General features: G+C 54.0%; 1 protein-coding gene and 1 long non-coding RNA gene across 6 annotated transcripts in view; both read left to right on the forward strand.

Annotated features, from left to right (window-relative positions):
* Positions 1-9967, forward strand: part of SLC28A1 (solute carrier family 28 member 1) — a 34858-nt gene extending 24891 nt beyond the window's left edge. For 4 of the 5 annotated variants that reach the window (XM_071219463.1, XM_045196506.3, XM_045196505.3 and 1 more), the window contains 7 exons: positions 668-798; positions 2059-2227; positions 2353-2550; positions 4546-4627; positions 5328-5426; positions 5556-5667; positions 5898-9967. In XM_071219463.1, coding sequence (XP_071075564.1) covers positions 668-798; positions 2059-2227; positions 2353-2550; positions 4546-4627; positions 5328-5426; positions 5556-5667; positions 5898-5970 — 864 coding nt within the window. In that variant the 3' untranslated portion in view covers positions 5971-9967. Of the gene's footprint in view, positions 1-667; positions 799-2058; positions 2228-2352; positions 2551-4545; positions 4628-5327; positions 5427-5555; positions 5668-5897 lie in introns of those variants that run through there. The other variant, XM_053912717.2, reaches the window with a different exon arrangement.
* A 74-nt stretch (positions 9968-10041) lies between these two features.
* Positions 10042-19413, forward strand: LOC128779472 (uncharacterized). Its single transcript, XR_008425433.1, has 4 exons — positions 10042-12815; positions 13402-13588; positions 15064-15184; positions 17990-19413. It is a non-coding gene; the product is annotated as an uncharacterized lncRNA (long non-coding RNA).
* The last annotated feature ends 185 nt before the right edge of the window (positions 19414-19598 follow it).

Below are 19598 nucleotides of genomic sequence, written 5' to 3' on the forward strand. Positions count from 1 at the left end.
GGCAAGATTCCTGCCCACCTCACAGCAGCTTAAGAATTAGATGCAATAATAGACAGAAAGCATGTCGCGTGGTGTTGAAGATGTGGTAGTTATTTCTCTGGCATATGAGGGTCAGAAATCCATCCTTTGGAAACAGGCCTGTTTCATGCTCTGTAGTTGTCTGGAGGTATTTTCTTTCTCAGTAAAGATCTTTTGGAAAATTTGAAGGGAGAGCTCACGCCCTGGGTTCCTCCGTGACCCTGGCCTGGGGACACTGGAACAGAATGTATTCCTGACCCGGTGTCTGGCAGCAGTGCCTGGGGTTGTCTCAGCCTCGGGGAGTAGCCTGCAGCGGGGAGGTGGTGTGTGGGCTGACCCAGTGGACCAGGGAGCCCTGCCTGCGCAGGACACACCCCTGTTCCGGGGGAGCAGGAACTGACTGACTGGGGCATTTGAGTCTGTGGCCACAACGGGCTCACAGCGTCCAGGAGTAGAACTGTGGTAGGATGTGTTCCCTGCTGGGACTCAAGGTGACAAACCAGGGGTAACCTCCAGGCTGGAGGAAGGGGGAGGGTCCCGGCTGGTGGAGGGACCGTCCTAAGAATACCCAAGAAGTGCTGCCCTGGGCTGCACTGTTTGGCCCCCCACACATTCCCCCCCTCAGTAACCTCCTCCATTCTTCTCGCAGATTGACGCCGCCTCCTTGATTGCTGCCACCGTGATGGCCGCCCCTTGTGCTTTGGCCCTCTCCAAGCTGGTCTACCCGGAAGTGGAGGAGTCCAAGTGCAGTAGTGAGGAAGGAGTGAAACTGAGCTCCGGGTGAGCACAGCAGGCGTGACTACAGAGGGGCTGGTGAGGGTGGGGAGGTGGGGACAGGAGCAGAGGCGGGAATAGCAGTGGACCCCATTTTCTCTGCCCTTCCACCAAGCCCAGGCCCACCACTCCTGAAACTGCCCTCAGGGCTTTGCTTAGAAAAACACAGCCTCCAGTTCTTAGATCTTAACCTCCATTGTGGGACCAGCAGGAAACAGTGGGCTGGAGAAGGCCTGGGTCTTGGGGCTGTGGGCTGGAGTGTGTGGTGAGGAGGCTGTGAAAAGGCTCCGCGCCACCTTCTCCACCCGCCTTGAGCTCCGACCGCCAGGGTGTTGTCACATGCTCATGTATTGAGTGCTGTTGGGAACTTCACTCACCTCCTAATGTCTGGTCATCACAGACTTAACAGCAGCCATGTAACCTCTAACCTTTTAAACACATTGGAAAGGCGCCACTTTGACGAGGGTGCTGGGGGCACGGTCCACAGCTGCAGCCTCCCGTCTTCCTGAAGGCCCAGAGCAGTGTGGCCCTGGGGAAATACGATGCGAGGCACATCTATCATTTTAGAACTTAAAAAAAAAGATATTTATTTATTTTTAGAGAGTGGGGAGGGGAGGTAGAAAGAGAGGGAGAGAAACGTCCATGTGTGGTTGCCTCTCACACACTTGCCACTGTGGACCTGGCCCACAACCCAGGCATGTGCCCCGACTGGGAATCAAACTAGCGACCTTTCGGTTCACAGGCTGGTGCTCAATCCACTGAGCTGCACCAGCCAGGGTCACATCTATAATTTTAAATTTTCTAGTTGTCGTCTTTAAATAAAAAGTAAAAAGAAACAGATGGTTTTAATAAAATACTTTATTTAACCTAATATATTCAAAATACTATTACTTCAACATGTAAAAAATAGAAATACAATCATTTTATGAAATAATAATTTTATTTTTATATTGGTTTTATTTTGTACTGAATATGCAAAGTCTGGCGTGTCACTTATCCTTACAACATATCTCAGTTCTGAGCAGTATCCTTTCAAGTGCGCAGGGGCCACGCGTGGCTGCCAGCTCCCACCTCGGCCACCCTGTGCTGGAAGTCTGGGTCTCATCCTGGGGCTGGGCCCAGCCCTTCTCTTTCTCTGGGCATCAGAGGGGAAAGAAACAAGGACCTGTGGCTCAGGTCCAGGGCTCTTCTCTGACCCCCATAGGAGGAGGGGCCCTGCAGTTGGTGGGGACAGGCCAGTGAGATGGCTCTTGATCCCAACAACAGAGATACGCAGAACCTCTTAGAAGCTGCCAGCACTGGGGCCGCCATGTCCGTGAGGGTCGTGGCCAACATCACAGCCAACCTGATTGCCTTCCTGGCGGTGCTGGCCTTCATCAACGCTGCCCTCTCCTGGCTGGGGGACCTGGTGGACATCCAGGGGCTCAGCTTCCAGGTACAGTTCTGGGTGGCCTGCTGGGCCTGTGGAGGGGGGCAGCCTGTGGAGGGGGCAGCCCGGGCACTGGGGGTGGGTGCCTGGCTAGCCCAGGTCCCAGCAGCTCCTCTTGCCTCGTGCCTCAGCTCCTCTGCTCCTACATCCTGCTGCCTGTGGCTTTCTTGATGGGCGTGGCTTGGGAGGACTGCCCAGTGGTGGCTGAGCTGCTGGGAATCAAGCTGTTCCTGAACGAGTTTGTGGCCTATCAGGAGCTCTCCCAGTACAAGCAGCGCCGCCTGGCAGGGGCTGAGGAATGGGTTGGCGGCAAGAAGCAGTGGATCTCGGTGAGTGTCCCAGTCCTGTCCCTGAGGCGGGGCATGACGCCTGCAGCTGTCTGCCCTGCTGCCTGGGCCCAGCTGAGACTGCCATAACATTCAGCCTCTCATTTCCTATCGCCCTGGGCTCGAGATGGCCTCAGGCTTCACTGCCACCACCTTAGACCCCTTAGGAGGCGGAGGTGCAGGGAAGGCTTTGCTGAGATATGTGAGACCTGGCTGTAGATGGACCACCCTCCTGTGTGGCCTCGGGCCTGCCACTGCCCCTTGCCTCTCCTGCAGGAAAACTGGTTGCACACCCACCACATCTACCCCAAAGGAGCAGATGTGAGCCCCCAGGGAGCCCTGAGAGTGAAGCAGGGGGACCTCGCCACCATATTCATTGTCACTCAGTTCACTGTCACTGAGTATAGTGCACTCAGTTCGGAGGTTGGCTCTTTGTGTTAAAATTTTTCAAAACTATAACTGTGAAATGAAGCTGTCTAAAAGAACAAAAGCTCTATGTAACATCCTCAGGAATGAAAAAGTTCCCCCTCTCACCATCCTAAAGTAACAGCTATTGTTGTTTCATACATTTTCTTCTACTCTTTTTTTTTAAAGATTTTATTCATTTATTTACTTATTTTTAGAGAGAGGGGAAGGGAAGGAGAAACAGAGGGTGAGAAACATCAATGTGTGGTTGCCTCTTGCATGGCCCCCTGCTGGGGACCTGGCCCACAACCCAGGCATGTGCCCTGACTGGGAATCAAACCAGCAACCCTTTGGTTCGCAGGCCCACACTCAATACACTGAGCTACACCAGCCAGGGCATTTTCTTCTGTTCTTTTAAAGAGAGTTACATAGTGTTCGTTTTAGTATCCATACCTTATCATAGCCAGGTTTCTTCCCCGTCTACTATTATGACATAAGCATCATTTTCTATGTCTGTATCCCTACATATTTAAGCAACCCCTGCTGTTCAGCCATTCAGGATAAATCCATTACTTTGTGATTATTCACAATGCTGAAAGGAATAGGTTTGTGTACAGAACTTTTCCCTTCTCTCGGCTCACATCCGAGGGAGCTTTCCCAGATGTGGGATGACTGGATCACACGGCATGAGTACTCCTGTGGTTGCTGCCAGCGACTTTCCCAAAGGACTGAGGCAGCTGAAATCACCCCCAGCTGTGCCTGCGAGCCTTGACTTTCCCACACACCGAACAGCATGGAGGAGCCTCTTCAAAAAAGAAGTTCTGCTATTTGAATGGGCAAATAATAGCTCGTTGTTTTAATTTGTGCTTCTTGCAGTTACTAGGAACTTTTAACATGAATAATTTTGTTTTTGTCTTTCAAGTTATATATTTTTTAATTGTAAAGGAATGTACTCTTTAAAAAAAAAAAAAGCTTGCATGGAGTGAAAATCCCAGATTTCCCCTCGCTGCTCACCCTCATTTCCTGCCACACTCTCTCCCCTGGGTGCCCGGTGCTCCCCGCACACGGTGCCGTCCTCACCACGGCCCTTCCAGGCCGGTACTGTCGCCCCACGTTCCAGGCGGAGACACGAAAATGCAAAGAGGCTGTTGTTCAACCTGATCATCCCTGGGGCCAAGCCTGGAACCCAAGTCACTTGGGCTCCACGTCCCTCACTCCCCGCCCTCAGCATGACAGCGCCTTGGGAGCTCTCCTCCTGAGAGGTTCCCTGGAGACAGAAGTATGAGCCTGCGGAGTGTCAGGAAGGGGTCGTTTGCCCAGGTGCCCCCTGAGTGCAGAGCTGGGTAGGACTGAGCAAGCCTGAGTCACACCTGGAGAGGCTCTAATCAAGCAGATTGAAGGGCAGCTGACGGGGCGCAGTTTGAACTGACCTATAGGTGGGTGTGCAAGGCCTAGGCGGGGGGAGCACTGAGTACGCTCAAGGTCAAAGACACAGAACAAGTGGGTGATATTAAGGCCAGGGTGCCCGGTGGTGTGGGGTGCTCCTGTCCCATCCGAGGGGAGCTGCTCCCCGCTCATCTTCTGTAATTCCAGGTCAGAGCAGAAATCCTCACAACGTATGCCCTCTGTGGGTTCGCCAACGTCAGCTCCCTTGGGATCATGCTGGGAGGCCTGAGTGAGTCCTGGGGGGCATCTGAGCGTCTGAGCTGTTGGGACCTGGACTCTAGGCCTGGCTGTGGAGCAGCCTCCTGGGGATCTGTAGGCCTCAGCTCCCGCTTTGTCTAAGTCGAGGTCTGGGCGAGGTGGCCATGGAGGCTCCTCCCAGCCGGGGAGTTCCCTGATTTCCCTGCTTCTGGGAGCGGCCCAGGCCACGTCTGGCCCTGGGATCTGGGAGGGGCAGGAGATGAGGTGCTGGCCTGTCCCGACACTCTAGCCTGCCGTTTTCCGAGTCCCCAGGGTACACAGGCAGGCCTGCAGGGGACACAGGTAGGCCTGCAGCGCCCAGGGAGGAATGCTCTGCCCAGCTCTCAGCTCTCCAGAGAGACCATTCCCCCTGCTTAGTGGGGACACTGCCCCATTTTACAGGCCAGGACACTGAATCTCAGAGAAGTGAAGTGATTGCCTAAGTCACTCAGTGAGTAAGTGGCTAAGCCTGCATTTAATCCCAGGTCTGCCTGACTCCAGACTCAGGGTCTTTTCCCGCCCCGATGACATGTGTGGGGTGCTACCCAAGTCAGGCCAAGGAAGTGATCCTGGACTCCCAAACTCAACCAGTGTCAGGCGAGGAAGGGGAGTCAGTAGACACAGCCAGAGGTGCAGAACATGGGCAGAGAGGCCCCTGCGTGCTGGCCCTGAGCCTCCCCGTCTGCTTGCAGGCTCCATGGCCCCCCAGCGGAAGAGCGACTTCTCCCAGATCGTACTGCGGGCGCTCTGCACAGGCGCCTGCGTGTCCCTGGTGAATGCGTGCGTCGCAGGTGAGCCCCTGCCTGGCAGAGCCCGATTTCCTAGCTCTGGGCATGGGGGCTCTGGTCTCTTCCGTAGTCCCTGGGGGTGTGGCATGGAATGCTAAGCAGCACTGCTCACTGACTGCTTTCCCTGCACAGGGATCCTCTATGTGCCCAGGGGTGCCGAGGTCGACTGTGCGGCCCTCCTGAACACAACCCTCAGCAGCAGCAGCTTTGAGGTGTACCAGTGCTGCTGCAAGGCCTTCCAGAGGTGAGGGCCTGGGGGATGCCTGGGGCACCAGGGCCAGGGGTAGAAATGTTACCACTGTAGTTCATGTGGCCGGGGAGGGAAGTGGGGTTTGAGAACCGAACTTGGGGAGGAAAGATGGACCAGAGACATGGAGCAAGTTTCCCAGGGCGGTCCAGCCTGGGGTAGCCCAGCCCTGGGTGGCCTGCAGGACCAGTGCTGGCGCTCAGTCTGCAGCCTCTGCTTTTTTTCAGCACCAGCCCAGAGGTCAGCCCAGGGGCCCTGGACAACTGCTGTCGATTTTACAACCACACGGTCTGTGCATAGTGGGGACAGTGCGCCTTTGTGCCTTCCAGAGACTGTCACCCCCCAGGAGGCAGCTGACCCCTCCTTCTCCTCTCCGGGCCTCTCCATGGGGAAGCCACAGGGTTTAGACCCACCACGGTACCCCCCTGGGAAGGTGTGGTGGGGTGAGGGGGGCGGAGAAGGCTGAGCAGGTATATAAGTGAATGAAGGATGCTCCCCACTCCTCACCCCTGGGCTGCTGCCCTATTTCCTGCCCATAAATGTGAATTCTCAGGGTCACTTCTGCCTCCTCTTGTCTCCCCTCCACACCCAACAGCACCCTGGTCTTCTCTACCTCCTGCCCTGCCCTGGGTCTCTCCCGCGAACCATTCCCTTTCTTTACGGTCCCTTACCCCCGGCGTTTCGGCCGTCCTCCCCTCTTCTCTGGGCCCTAGGGGCTTACCCCTGCCCCTGGTTTCTCCCAGAGACCTGTCCCCCACTTGCAGAGATGCCCCGCTGCCTTCCCCACAGCACTGCCCAAACTGGGGCCCATGGAATGCTGTCCCACGGTGTCCACTGGGGAAGCACTGTGCTCAATACAGTTCAGTTTGGTTTTCTTCTTCTTTTAAAACTATAGACATGTCAGAGCTCCTTGTGGATTAGATAGGAGACATTTTCCAAACTTATTTGACTGTAAAAACCTTTTTGGTGGAAGTTAGTTGAAGCTCCCAGAGAACACAATATGGGAGATACTGATTAATGTTGAAACTATTGTATTTCACGTAATTGTGCTGCTCACACAGGTTTGCATAGCACACGTGCCAGGCTCTGTGCGCAGGGCCTTGCACACTCGAACTCAATGTCTGCAACAGCCCTGTGAAGGCAGGTGCTAGGGCTGTCCCCAGATGAAGCCCAGAGTGACACAGCAGGGGAGATGAAGAGGATTTGAGCCCAGACCATCCAGTCCCACAGGCTGCAGTGTGTAATGCCCTTGCTGGGCTGCTTGCAGTCAAGGAACTTGGGTGTAGCCTTGCACTCACCTTCTTCCCCTGCCCTTCCCCTCACCCCAGCCCCTGGGACCAGCAGGTCAGGCTCTGCTGTGTTCTCCTTGCCTCCAGCCTTTGCCCCTGGAGGCCTGTCACACAGCAGGCCCCGTCCTCTCCCTTTGTCTCCATGCTCAGCCCCAAGGCTCAGCTTCCCAGCAGCTTTGGCTGACCTGCGATGTCCCTGTCCCTGTGGTCACTGGGCCCTGTCCCCTCACCTGCTCAGTCAGGCTGGGCTTCCCCGTTGGGGCCAGTGCTGGCCTGGGGCAGAGGTGTTATGGAGCCTGGTCACACTTCCCCTGCTTAGCCCCCATCAGCCAGGGGCTGCTTCTGCTCCTCGTGGATTTTGGTTTTACTGGACCATGGCCTTGCTCCTTGCGAGCCCCATAGGCTACCCTGGGGTCCCTGTCCTTGGTGCCTGAGTGCCTTCTCTTTGCTCCACAGAGCAGGCTCTTGGCCTGATTCCCACACCCCATGGCCAGGCCCTTGCCTTGCTCACTGCAGCCCCCCACTGATCCCCTATCCCTGCCCCAACTCCCTCTGGGCTGTCCCAGGATGTCCTGCTGCTGTGGACAGCACAGCTGTCTCCCAGGATTGCACTCTGGCCCCTTCCCGGCCTGACTGTTGGGCCATGAGTGGCCTGAGGGCCCCCTGCCCTCATCCCTGGCCCCCTGCTCGCTCGGCACCTGGCCAGTGTCCTGTTCTCGCAGTGCCCAGCCTGGTGCTGGGCCCAGAAATGTGCTGGGCAAATGCCCATGGACTTGAATCACATGTTCTCTCAGTGTGTCCGCCACTGTAGGAGACCGAATGTGATACAGTGTGCCACAGTGTGTCATATGATGTCCAAGTCCTAACTCCTGGTAGTTGTGAAAGTGAACTTATTTGGAAATAGAGTCTTGCAGGTGTAATTAAGCTAAGTACCTCAAGATGAGATTATCCCACGTGTACTGTGGGCCCTAAACCCAGTGATTTGTAGGAGAAAGCAGGGGGCGATTTGAGACACAGGCACAGAGACAAGCAGCGAAGGCTGTAAAAGGATATGGAAGCAGAGATTGGAATCCTGAGCTCCAAGACCTGGTCCCGCCTGGGGACCAGCTGAGGGACGCCTGGGGCCACCAGAAGCTGGAGGAGATGCGGGAGGACTCAGACAGAGCGGGCCCTGCAGGTTTTGGACTTCTGACCTTCAGACTGTGAGAGAGCACATTTGTATTGTTTTAAATGTTTGTGATGATTTGTTAGGGCAGCCCTGGGAAACTGATGCAGGTATTTTGAGTGGGATCCTGGTACAGGGAAAATGGCAGTAGGGGAAAACGTAGGAAATCCAAGTGAAGTATGCCATTTAGATGAGAACACATTGACGTGGGCCTGTTAGTTGTGAGCGTGCACTGTCGTCATGTCGGATGCGAACAGCAGAGGAAGCTGGGGGTGGGATATATGGGAACTGTGTGTTATTTGCTCAGCCTATTCTAAAATTTAGAAGTTCGTTTTAAAACTGTGTAGGGAAAATCCTGCACTGACACAGGTCGGGTGTAACTTGTAATTCAGCCTGTGGCGGCGGTGGCAGTAAGGGGTCCTGTCCTAGACAGTGTGGGTCCCAGCAGGCTGCATCTACTCCCTTCCCACCACCTCTTCCCTCAGCCCCACTGTCCCCTCTCCCGTCCCCTCACTTTAATTCATGTGCTCACCTTCAGCCGAATGTGAATTAATCCTGACCTCTTCACAACCACATGAAGAACGGCATCTGCTTAGAATTACTTTCGGTTCAGAATGAGTGAGCCCTGAGTTTGGTCAGGACCGTAACCACCATTTGGAGGGCATCCGCCCCTCCCAACTTTTCTGAGAGTTTTTACACCCACAGCATGGAGGTCTCTGTCACCACACTCCTCTGTTCGAGTCCCAAGACTCCACCCCCATGACCACCGTGGATCAAACCACCACGGAACTCCTGACTCAGATGAAACCAAGCCCGGATTCTCGAGAAAGATTTGAACTATAAGCACCGAGGCCCAGATTTGGGAGCTGAGTTGCTGCCGTGGGGCTGGCCCGGAGCCGGTCTCTGTCCTACCCTTCCTGTAGCCACGTCGCTCAGGTTTTCTGTGGATTCCACGAGAGCTGCATTCTCTCCAGAAATCCTGTCTAACCTGAGCTAATGTAGGAAAGTCGCTCTTACTTTGTAATCTAAAGGAGACTGACTGGGAGAGCCACGGTGTTGAACTCCGCATTCCTTTTGGGATGCAGGACTCATTCATCGTTGATTTGAACACCATCAGAACAAGAACCTCCCTGTCTCGCCACATTTCCTACTGGGTAGCTCCACTTCATAGACGGTTCTTCTTGATTTTGCATCAAAAAGTGTTGCCTTTTCATCCCAGTTTTGCAATTCTGGGCCATCTTTATTGTTCATTTTTATTACTTACCAAAGTGATTCTTGCTCATGACTTTTAAAAAGTGAAATCATATAGAAACCTTACAGAAATGTTATGATCCCTTTTCTGCGTGGCTGCCCTTCGATGGTTTGAAGATGGTGAGCATCCAGGCTTCTCTCTGAGCGGGAGCCGTGGGGGTCCTCCCGTTTCTCACACAGCACACGCTGATTTTGGACCTTGCCCAGACCCGATTCTTAGTTGTTCTGCACTCACGTGCAGATAGTCCACGAGTCACAGGCAAGTCCAAGAGTGAAGCCGGAACCCGGGTTGGGGAATGTGATTTCACGGGTGTAACCACCCTGCTGTGCTGGGAGCAGAGGTTGAATGTAGCCTCTGGAAGGTGTTCAAGAGAGGCAGGCCAATGAGGAGAGAGGAGTGTGAAGAAGCTGCATGCCTGCTTCAGGAGTCCGCAAAGCTGAGGGCTTGCATGTTGAAGGCGAAGCATGAGGAGTTGTCATTGAGGGAGAGAATGGGAGGAAGTCGACCAGAGATAGGATATGGCAAGAAAGGGGCAGGTGGGAACTTATCGTTGGGGCCCTGTGCTGGGACTCATGCTTACCCACCATCAAAAACGCAACAGGTTCCTTAGTTGCCTGGGGCAGGGGGTGGGGGAGGGTGGCGGGTGGTGCTTTCCATTCCCAGAAGTGGAGGGGTATTTCTGCTTTGCAGAGTCCTGACTTGGGTGTGGAATGGTGGAGTGGAGTGCTCACACCAACAGGGAGTTTGTGACTGGAAGTAAAGGGGCAGCTGACACAGCTGGGCACGTCTGCACTTGAAGAGAAAGGCATTCAGGAAGGAGACTCTAAGAGTCCTGTCAGCTCTTGAATGGAACTCTAATTCTGATGTCCCAACGAGGAAAGGAAGGCGGAGATGACAAAAGAAATCAACATGTTTATAAATGAATATAGATAGGAACCTGGCTTATAAGTTCAGAATTTTAAGAAAACAGGCACCAAAGTCTGGCCAAAGAACAGTGACGCAGCAGAGGAGAGGCACCTTGGGTGTGTGGCAGTAGTCATTTCCCTTTACTAATACCTGGTCGTCTAGATGGGCCACGGGCCACCTAGCATCAAGACTATGTTTCTCAGCCTCCCTTGCGGCTAGGTGCGCCCATGTGACCAAGGTCTAGTCCGTGGAGTGTGAGCAGAAGTCAGCCTCCGAATGCCCTTAATGAAGGGGCCAGCCAACTTTGTCTTAAAGGGCCAGAAAGTAAATATGGTAGGTTTTGTTGGCCATATTATATTATCTCTGTTGCAACCGCTCAACTTAGACAGCAGTTAAGCAAATCAGAGTGGCTGTGTTCCAATAAAACTGAGTTTACAAAAACAGGTGGCCAGCCCATGGGCCGCAGGGAATGGGCCCCTGTCCCCAGTCCATTTCAGAGTTCTGCTCCATGCTGGTTGGATCACAAATGAGAACGTGAGCCAACTTGGACCGTGGAGACAAAGCAACACCCTGGGGATGGGGCAGCCACCAGCCAGGAGGAGCCTGGGCCCATGGCGTCTTTTGCAGAGCAAGGCTGCAGTGACAATGCTGTGTCATTATTTGGGATCTCTGGTACACACAGCCAGACCGTGGCCCCCAAAAAAGCAAGACAGTCTTCTTCTCTGTGGGGTTCCCGATGAACAAATGGGAAATAATTATTAACTGGGGCTCATCACCTGGCTCTCTGGTTCATTCCCCTGGAGCCCTACCTAGCGCCATTCCCTCTGACAAAGTCCACATCTGAAACATGCCACCCACTGGCCACCAAGACCTGAGAGAGGAAGGAGAGTCCTGATACACGTGCGAGGAGACATGGAGCAAGAGCGAGTGAGGTGACCAAACTGCAAAGTTTCCCAAATTAGCTTCATGACAGGAGGGCACGAGAGTGGGAGAGAAAGGCAGGAGGGTCCTGTGGGCTCCACGCCTCAGGCTCACAGGAGCAGGAAACAGAAAAGAGGCTGGTCTGCTGTGCAGACCTGTCAGTGTGGCCCGGCCCCCAGTGTGGACTCTAGCCAATCAGATCCGGGTTCCCTCCTGCTGGTGAACTACATACAGGGTGGCACTAGAAGAACATCCCTCCTCCCTTCCCACCTCCAAGCACTGCAAATTATGTTCAGGGCAAAAATGAACAAGGACGGTTTGGAATAGACTTCCGATCCTTCTACGGGTTATGTTGGTATCGGACTTCTTTCCATATGGACACCTTTTATAGCCTTTCAAGATGGGACTCCTTAGTTCTCTTCTACAAGTAAGATGGGCAATGAGTGACAGGTCAAGGCTGCTCAAGGGAATGGCCCAGGGAACGCTGCGAGCTCTCCTGCGTGTCAGTAAACTCCACGTGCTCAGTGACTGCGTGAGCGTAAACCACGGAGACAGAGCCCAGCGAAGCTGAGAAACCACAGCGTAGGCTGCTTCTGTCACTCAGCTCCAACGGACAGGATGTGTTTTCCCCAAGGAAAACTTTTTTGGTTTTCTTTCTGAGAGAAAAAGGCAATTCATTCAGGGATGGGATGGGAATCCCCCTCTATAGACTAAAGATTGCTTTTATCTCTGGAAACTTACTTTCTCATTAAAATTGTTTTCTACTTCCAGAGACATCACTCGCTTATATTATAACCAAACTATTTTTTTGTTCAAAACCAATGACTCAGAGGAGAAATAAACTGAATTGAAGCACATAGCTTTCCAGGGATCTTTTCTTTGGCAGTGCCCCCGGGCCAATATCTCTAATCTCTTCTAATCTGCAGTGCTTGGGCTCGGGGCCAGCTGTTAGTGCCGCTGAGTCAGCGGCTCTGAGCCAGAATCAGAGGCTGGGACCAGGGTGGACTCAGGAGGAACCAAACACAGTAGGGATGTTGCGGGGGCGGTGGAGGAGGGCAGTAGGGTGGCTGGTTTTCAGGTGGCCCTCCCACTGAAAAGTTTCAATCCAATAGTTTAGAAGTGGCGGGAGGGGGCTCCTGCGAGTCACAGGAAGGACAGGGGAGCAGCTGTAGGCAGCAGCCCCGGGGCCTGCATGGCTCCAGGGCCCTGTGCTGCTCAGCCCCTGCTTTTTACTGTGTTCGTGTCTTTCTGCACAGTGGCCTTCCACTGAGTTGGCTTTCTCCGTAAGTCTGGGATCGTGGCCACCAGAACATCATGGGTTTTCATGGTAGTTCACTTCCCTGACAGCCGGTTGAAAAAAAAAAATACCGTATATTTTGGACTATAAGACACACTTTCCCCCCAAATTCGGGAGGTAAATGGGGGTGCGTCTTATAGTCCGGATGTAGCTTACCTGGCTTGTGGGGGGGCGGGAATATTATGTTATTTAATATTTTACCACATTTTTTGCCTCAATTTTTTTCCCCTGTTTTCCTCCTCTAAAACCTAGGTGTGTCTTATGGTCTGAAAAATACGGTAATCTCCAAGCGTGTGATGGATCCTCCAGAGTCAGGTAACACTCCTCCCATGGAGAGGCCAGGCTGTGTCCCCTCTCCTCTCACCCGGGCAGGCTTTGACAGCTTTGGCCTCGTTCACTGGCATGCCCCCCTTGGCACCCTGATTTACAGTGTAAGAGGTCTCACTGCCCTGATGCTGCCACACTGTGACCAAGCCTAAGCTACGTGAAGGGTAACAGGTAGGCGCTGAGTCAACTGTCCCGGCAGAGACCAGCCTTCAAGGCATCTCTACCAAAATGCAGGGTACGAGTGAAGCACCCAGCCTTCCAGGTGGTTCCAGCCGTCCGCCACTCTAGTCTTCCCCGCGGAGGCCTCAGCCCTCCCAGAACAGAGCCCCGCCATCTGTATGGTACCCTGTCCAGTAGACGGTGGTGGTTTGATGCGACTGGGTTTGGGATGGTTTATTACGCAGGATCAGATACCTGGGAGAGCCCCAGACTAGGAATCGGAGATATCTGGTCATGGAGTGCTTGGAAGAAGAGAAAGATGAGATTTAGAATAGTTTTGTATCAAGTGCCAAAGTAGGGAAGCTATGGCAAAAGTTCGCCCAGCATCAGGCTGCAATCTGCCTTTCTCCACCAGGTGGCGCGGATGCACCAGCTGCTGCCTCCGCCGCTTCCCCACAGCAGTACCACCACCAGCTCTGTGAGGATGGGTCCCTGGTGTCGCAAGACTGTGAACAACCCCACCCCAGCCTGGATCCCCGGCTCCTATGCTGCAGATGGCAGAGCCCCAAGAGGTCACAGGAGGTCAGAGACTCTGAAGGAAGGTAGGACCTGAAAACAAAATTCTCCTTACAGGAATCTAGCATCCCACCGCAGGTGCCACTCCCCGGTAAGGGGAGCCCTTTCAGTCTAGAAGGCAGAGGAAGAAAAGGCAGGTCCTTGAGAGCATCAAGGAGGAAGGAGTGTAACTGGGCAGGGAAGAGTGGGGAGAGCCCCATGCCCTAGTCCTAGGCAATGTCCAGTAGCTGACAAGGCTTTAGATGGAATGGCTGCCAAGTAGACCCAGGGCGGGTGGACCTTAACACAGATCTCACCCCCACCCCTCAGCCCCCATACCCCAAGGGGCTCTCCAGGTCAGCCAGGCCTGCGGAGCCACAGAGGGTGCAGGGCTGGGATGGTGAGTGCTCCTGCAGCCTCCGTGTGACCCAAGGGCCACCCTGCACCTCACTCTGCCTGCGACCCCGGAGCCTCGATAAAACTTTGGGGTGGGAGGCAGGCAGCTCAGGACGTGCCTGAGATGGAATTCCAGTTCAGTGGGATAGTTACTTGGAGTCAGATTTAAATTGAATTAAAAAAAAATGTGCCAGAGCAATACAACTTTGCAATCTCACAACCATAGTGCTTGCTCCCATCCACCGGCCAGCCAGTGGATGGGCTGTCAGGACGGTTGCCAGAGGAGGTAGGGAAGCAGGGCCCGGTTCTGCAAGGAGAGGGTGGGGCTTCAGTGCCCAGTGCCAGGCCTGTGACAGGGGCTGGGACATCCTTTCACAAAGTGAAAGCAGCAGAGGCCAGGGCTGGCTCATCTTCAGCTCTGACGTGAGCGGGGAGGCGACCTTTCAGGGGCCCAGCTGCACTCGCAACCTCGACAGCCAGTACACCGCAGGCCACTGTGTGAGGGGATTGACCCAGACAAGCCTGGACAGCAGCGGGGCTGTGCTCTGGCACCCGGTGCCTCAGAGTTAGTTGGCCCGGTTAGGGCTTCCAGGCAAAGTGTCAGCTACTCATCATGTCTCATGAGGATGGTGCAACCCAAGCCCTGATAGCTGCCCATTTCATCTCTAGCCTCATCCCAGCACCGCCCCTCCCCATCTGAGCTCCAGCCTCACGGAGCTGCCTCCAGCCCCTCAAAGGAGTCACGTTCTCTCCTGGTGCGTGGCTCCACCACAGGCTGCTCCGCATGCCTGCACACCTGCTTCTCTTGCGTGGTCTGTCCTACTCCCCCTCAGGCCCAGCGTGGTCAGCTTCTCTAGGAAGCCCCTTGAACGCCCAAGTCTGGGTTGGGGTTTGTCCGTTTTGTTTATTCTGCTGGCTTCAGTACCTCATGTCCGGTGAGGGAGGGAGGAAAGGGAAAGGAAGGAGAGGTTGTTGCCTCCTCTTGGCCTTCCCCAAAGCCTTGAGGCTTCCTTGTCTTTGAAGCTGCTCAATAAGGAAGCCCAGAGTCTGGACTGGATGGAGGTTTGGTTGGGGTGGAGGAGGCTATGTCTCCAGCAATCCATGGAGGTCTTCTGTCTGGATTTAGGATGGGTTGCGGTGAGGATGCCCAGGGTGGCTGACAGCCGCATTGCTGAAGAGAAATTGTAACTGCAGCCGGCCAGAAAACAGAAGATCACGGCCAAGGGAGAAGCCTGCATCCGTGTGAGGTGAGATGAAAGAAACATACTGTATGACTTCCAAAAAGCGTACTTATTGGGGCGTCTGTGCATTTCTTCCGGGGTGACCAACCTGTTTGCCTGAGTCTGTCCTGGTCTCAAAACTGGAAGTCCAAGAGCAAACTAGGCAAACAACTAGAACAGGAACAGAACCATAGAGATGGAGATCACATGGAGGGTTGTCAATAGGGGAGTGGGAGGGGGAGAGGGGGGGAAAGGTACAGTGAATAAGTAGCATAGATGATAGGTGGAAAACAGACAGGGGGAGGGTAAGAATAGTGTAGGAAATGTAGAAGCCAAAGAAATTATAAGTATGACCCATGGACATGAATTATAGGGGGGGAATTTGGGGGGGAGGGGGTGGGCAGGGTGGAGTGGAGTAGGGCGGGGAAATGGGACAACTGTAATAGCATAATCAATAAATATATTAAAAAAAAATAAAGTTGGATGGGAAAAAAAAAAAACTGCAAGTCCCACACCCTGGGGGATCCGTCAGTCCTGGCACACCAGGAGAGCTGGTCACCTCCCATTGTCTCTGTGAGTGTGAGAGAAGGCAGCTTGGAACCATGAGGCGGCTAAGCTTCTAGCATGGCGCTGGCAGAGTGACTGTCAGCGACTCCAACTGTCCTGAGCCTGCGTCTCTGGTGACTCCCTTTGGGCTTTGTTGACTGAAGAGAAAAATAAGCTTCTATGTTGTTTAAGCTTCTCCTATTTCTGTTTTCTGACACACGCAGATGCACCTAATCTTAAGGATACAGAGTGGGCCTAAAGCCTTGGGTGTCAGAGTCCTGCTTTGTTCTACTGCCGCTTCTGTGTGGTAGGGGTTCTGTCCTGAAAATATGCAGGACTTCCCACGGAAGCACCTCAGGGGCCGCTCCTGGGCAGGAGGGGCTGTCAGCAGCGCACCTCTCCAACTGCAGCACTGCTTCCCACTCTCGTTTCCTTTGACAAAATGCCTAAAGAGCAATTTGTTGTTACCGTTTTTATTTTCCAGTTATAGCTGACATTCCCTGTTGTATTAGTTGCAGGTGTACAGCACAGTGGTTACATATTCATGAAGTTACTGTGAGGTGATGCCATTTGAGAGCGCCTGGTTCTTTCAGGAATGCTGACAGCCTGACCCGCTGTCCTGCTCTGGGCCTCTCCTCCCGGCTCTTTGGCCGCTTCTCAGCCACTTACACATGACCTGCATGAAATCCATTCAGACACGGACATAAAAATGGACATGGAGACCAAAAAGCAAAAGATTAAATCCTAGAAAGAGTTGCATAAGCCTAAGCCCTCAGGGGAGGGCTGGCACCAGACGGTGTCCCCTAAACCCTGTAGGGGACTTACTGCTATGGGTACCTCTCCAGGGGCCACCTTGGGAAGAGAATCTACTGCCGGGAGTGTTGCATCATGCCCCGAGTGGCCTGTTTCGTTTCTTCGTTTCTAAGAAAGCATCTCCATTCCTGGAAACATGGGCCTCAGGCACTCCTGTGCAACCCAGCACTGCCTGGGTTTGTGAGCTAGGCTGAGGGTGGGCTGTCAGGCCAGGGAGGAGGGGACGAGGCAGGATTGTGTATAGACACAGATGCAGTGAACCTAGCAGCCGAGATTTCCCTGTGGCCCCATTGCTGGGTGGTTTGGAGGCCCTGGCAGAGGCCTATACAGGAATAACTGGGGCCAAAGCACCCAGGGCAGGTGGTCTGGAGCAGGGGGTTTCTGAAGGACTTTCAGGTAAGCAGAGCTGGGCCGGCTCTCCCAGCCCAGCCCTCAATCAGAGGGCTTTGTTATATCTCACCTTGGCCATGCCTCAGTTTCCTCTTCTGCAGCACGAAGACATAGTAAAGCCTACTTTGTGGATGTTTTGAGGGTGGGATACATAAACTCAGTCCGAAGCCTGGTGTGGTGTGGCTGAGATGGTAGTTCTGGCCCAGGTTCTCTCGAGAGGTTGAAGTCCAGCTGTTGGTCAAGGCTGTGGTCCTTCCAAGGCCTGATGGGGAAGGAGGATCCACATGCAGGATGGCTCATTCACGGGGCTGGTGGCAGGAGGCGGCCCTTTCTACACCGGCCTCTTCTAGAGGTATAGGGCGCTGTCCCCACCCGCAGCTGACTTCCTCCACACTGCGTGATCCCAGGGAGGAACCAGGTGGGAGTGGCTTTTATGAGTTGCCACAGTGACTTTTATGACCAGCCTTGAAGTTACACATGGTCATTTCTGCGGTTTCCTAGTGGCTATACAGTCCAGCCCTATTTTTACACCAGGGCATGAGTACCAGGAGGTCGGGATTGGGGGGCCACATTCCAGGCTGGCACCAAAATGACTTCATCGAGCTGCTGAACCGATCCTGGATCACCTGCTGCCTGACGTGTTATGTGGTAACTGCGTTACCTACTGCCATGGCGTTATTTGTAGCCCAAAGTATCCTGATATCTCTCCCCAAAAGCTCCCTCTTGGCTTAAGCTCGCCAGAGTTGATTCTCTGACTCATATCCGATACCCTTGCCTGGTAGCACAGAGTAAGCCCAGACGGTCAGCCTTGCTGAGGGAAGACAGGAAAGTGGGCTGTGGGGCTGTCGCTGTGAGACCCACAAGCGTGCCCTGGCCCTTCAGGGTCCAAGAGCAAGCACTATGAGGGGAGAGAAAGCCCAGCTTTGGCATTCCTAAGGACGCCTGGCAAGTTAAAAATAAAAATGGAGGAGGAGCAATGCACGCTATAATGATATGACTCGCTCTGTCTGTGTCTCCAGCGAGTGCTGTGGCCGCATCTCTGTGGAGGAACTGAAATCTTCTCCTTCTTTCTCTCTTGACTAGCTTTCCCGCTTACCTTTGGGACTGGACCCTTTCCAGAAGAAATTCCCAGCTGTGTCCCTTGGATGGCAGGAGAATCTCTCAAGTTGCCACCGGGGTCTGGGAGAACGTAGTTCCTCCCCTCCTGAAGGTAGGCCAGGAAACGTCTGGCTTCCCTGAGCTCCACCGCCTTCATGTGGGCACTGGCCAGCTTCCCCATTTCAGAAGGATGTGGAGCCTTTTTGAACTCAGCCCTTCTGATCTCCTGGCTCAGCTGCAGCTGGGAGTGCGGTAGCTGGGTGGCCCACAGAAGCTGGCACCCCTCCACCCCCAAGCTTGCTCATCGCGTGCTGGGCAGGAGCCCTACCCTCCAGCCAGACTTCTGGATTCTGCCAGGCCCCAGGGCCCAGACGCAGAGGGGCAGGCTGCAGGGTGGCGAAATGTCTCACGTCATCTTCATCCAGTCCCGGACTCCCCTTCAACCCGGAGAAGGGGAGGTGAGTGGGACAGAGCATCATTTCTCACAAATGTGAGCTGCTTAGCGCTGATCCCCTTCCTTGTGTAATGGGACAGAGTGCAGCAGACTTGGGGGGCCTGGCTCTGCCACACCACTGTGGTGTGACCTTGGACAATTCCTCTCTTGCCCAGCCTTGGTTTTCTTCTTCGAAAAGAAAAGTTGCATCATAAACTGTTGGAGCTGTAAAGGACAGGTGGCCTTGCATGTAAGGCAGAATGCTTTTGTCTGCAGATAACAGAAGATCTAACTAAAAAGAGCTGAAACAACAGAAATTTTATTTCATCACATGACAGGGCATTCAGAGGGCGGGTGGGTCCCGAGCGGGTTAACTCAGCAGCTCTGTGACTGCGAGGCCTCTTCATCGTTTTCATCCTCCCTCTCTGCATCCTCGCTGTTTACGGTGGCCTGGATCTGAACACACAACACCTCCGAGGTGTGCCTGGTCACCCAGGGATCAGGAAGCTGCTGTGTGTACCCCAGAGGCCCGCATGTCGCACGGCCGAGCTGCAGCAGATGCTGCCTTCCGCACCCGCCCCACAATACTGCGGCCACCGCCAGCGAGGCTGCCAGAGCCAGGGCGGCGTTTCCTGTCCAGTCTCTTAGGTGCCTGCCCTGCTGAACCCTCTAGCAAGCAGCTGGTCAGAAAGGTGGGATGGGAAGGCGTGGACCGAGGTCCCGATGGGACACATGTGAAAAAGAACGTCCAGGAGGAAGGTCGACAGCCTAGATTTCAGAGGCAGGGAGTCCCAGGTGTGTGCCTTTCCTCTGTGACCTTGAGCCAGTCGCCTCCCTTGTGTGAGACTGAGTTTACTCATTGGTAAAACAAAAGTGGCAACACACCTATCTCAGAGTATTGTTGTGAAGGCTCAAAAGAAAATTATTGTAAAGAATTCTGAGCACAGCGGCCGGCAGCTTAGAAGGGGCTCCGTTCCTGAATGTACCCTGCTCCTTCCTCTTGCTCCGGGGCCTTTGTACTCTGTACTTTCTCTTACCTCTGCCTGGAATGTTCTGTCCTATGTTTCTTATCTCATTACTTATGAGTCATTCTCCTCGTTCAGCTAGGACACTTTTGATTGCAAGAGACTAAAAACTAGACCCAAAGAGGCTTAAGCAAAA

This window comes from Desmodus rotundus, chromosome 10, assembly GCF_022682495.2.
Source record: "Desmodus rotundus isolate HL8 chromosome 10, HLdesRot8A.1, whole genome shotgun sequence".
NCBI classification, from domain to species: Eukaryota; Metazoa; Chordata; class Mammalia; order Chiroptera; family Phyllostomidae; genus Desmodus; species Desmodus rotundus.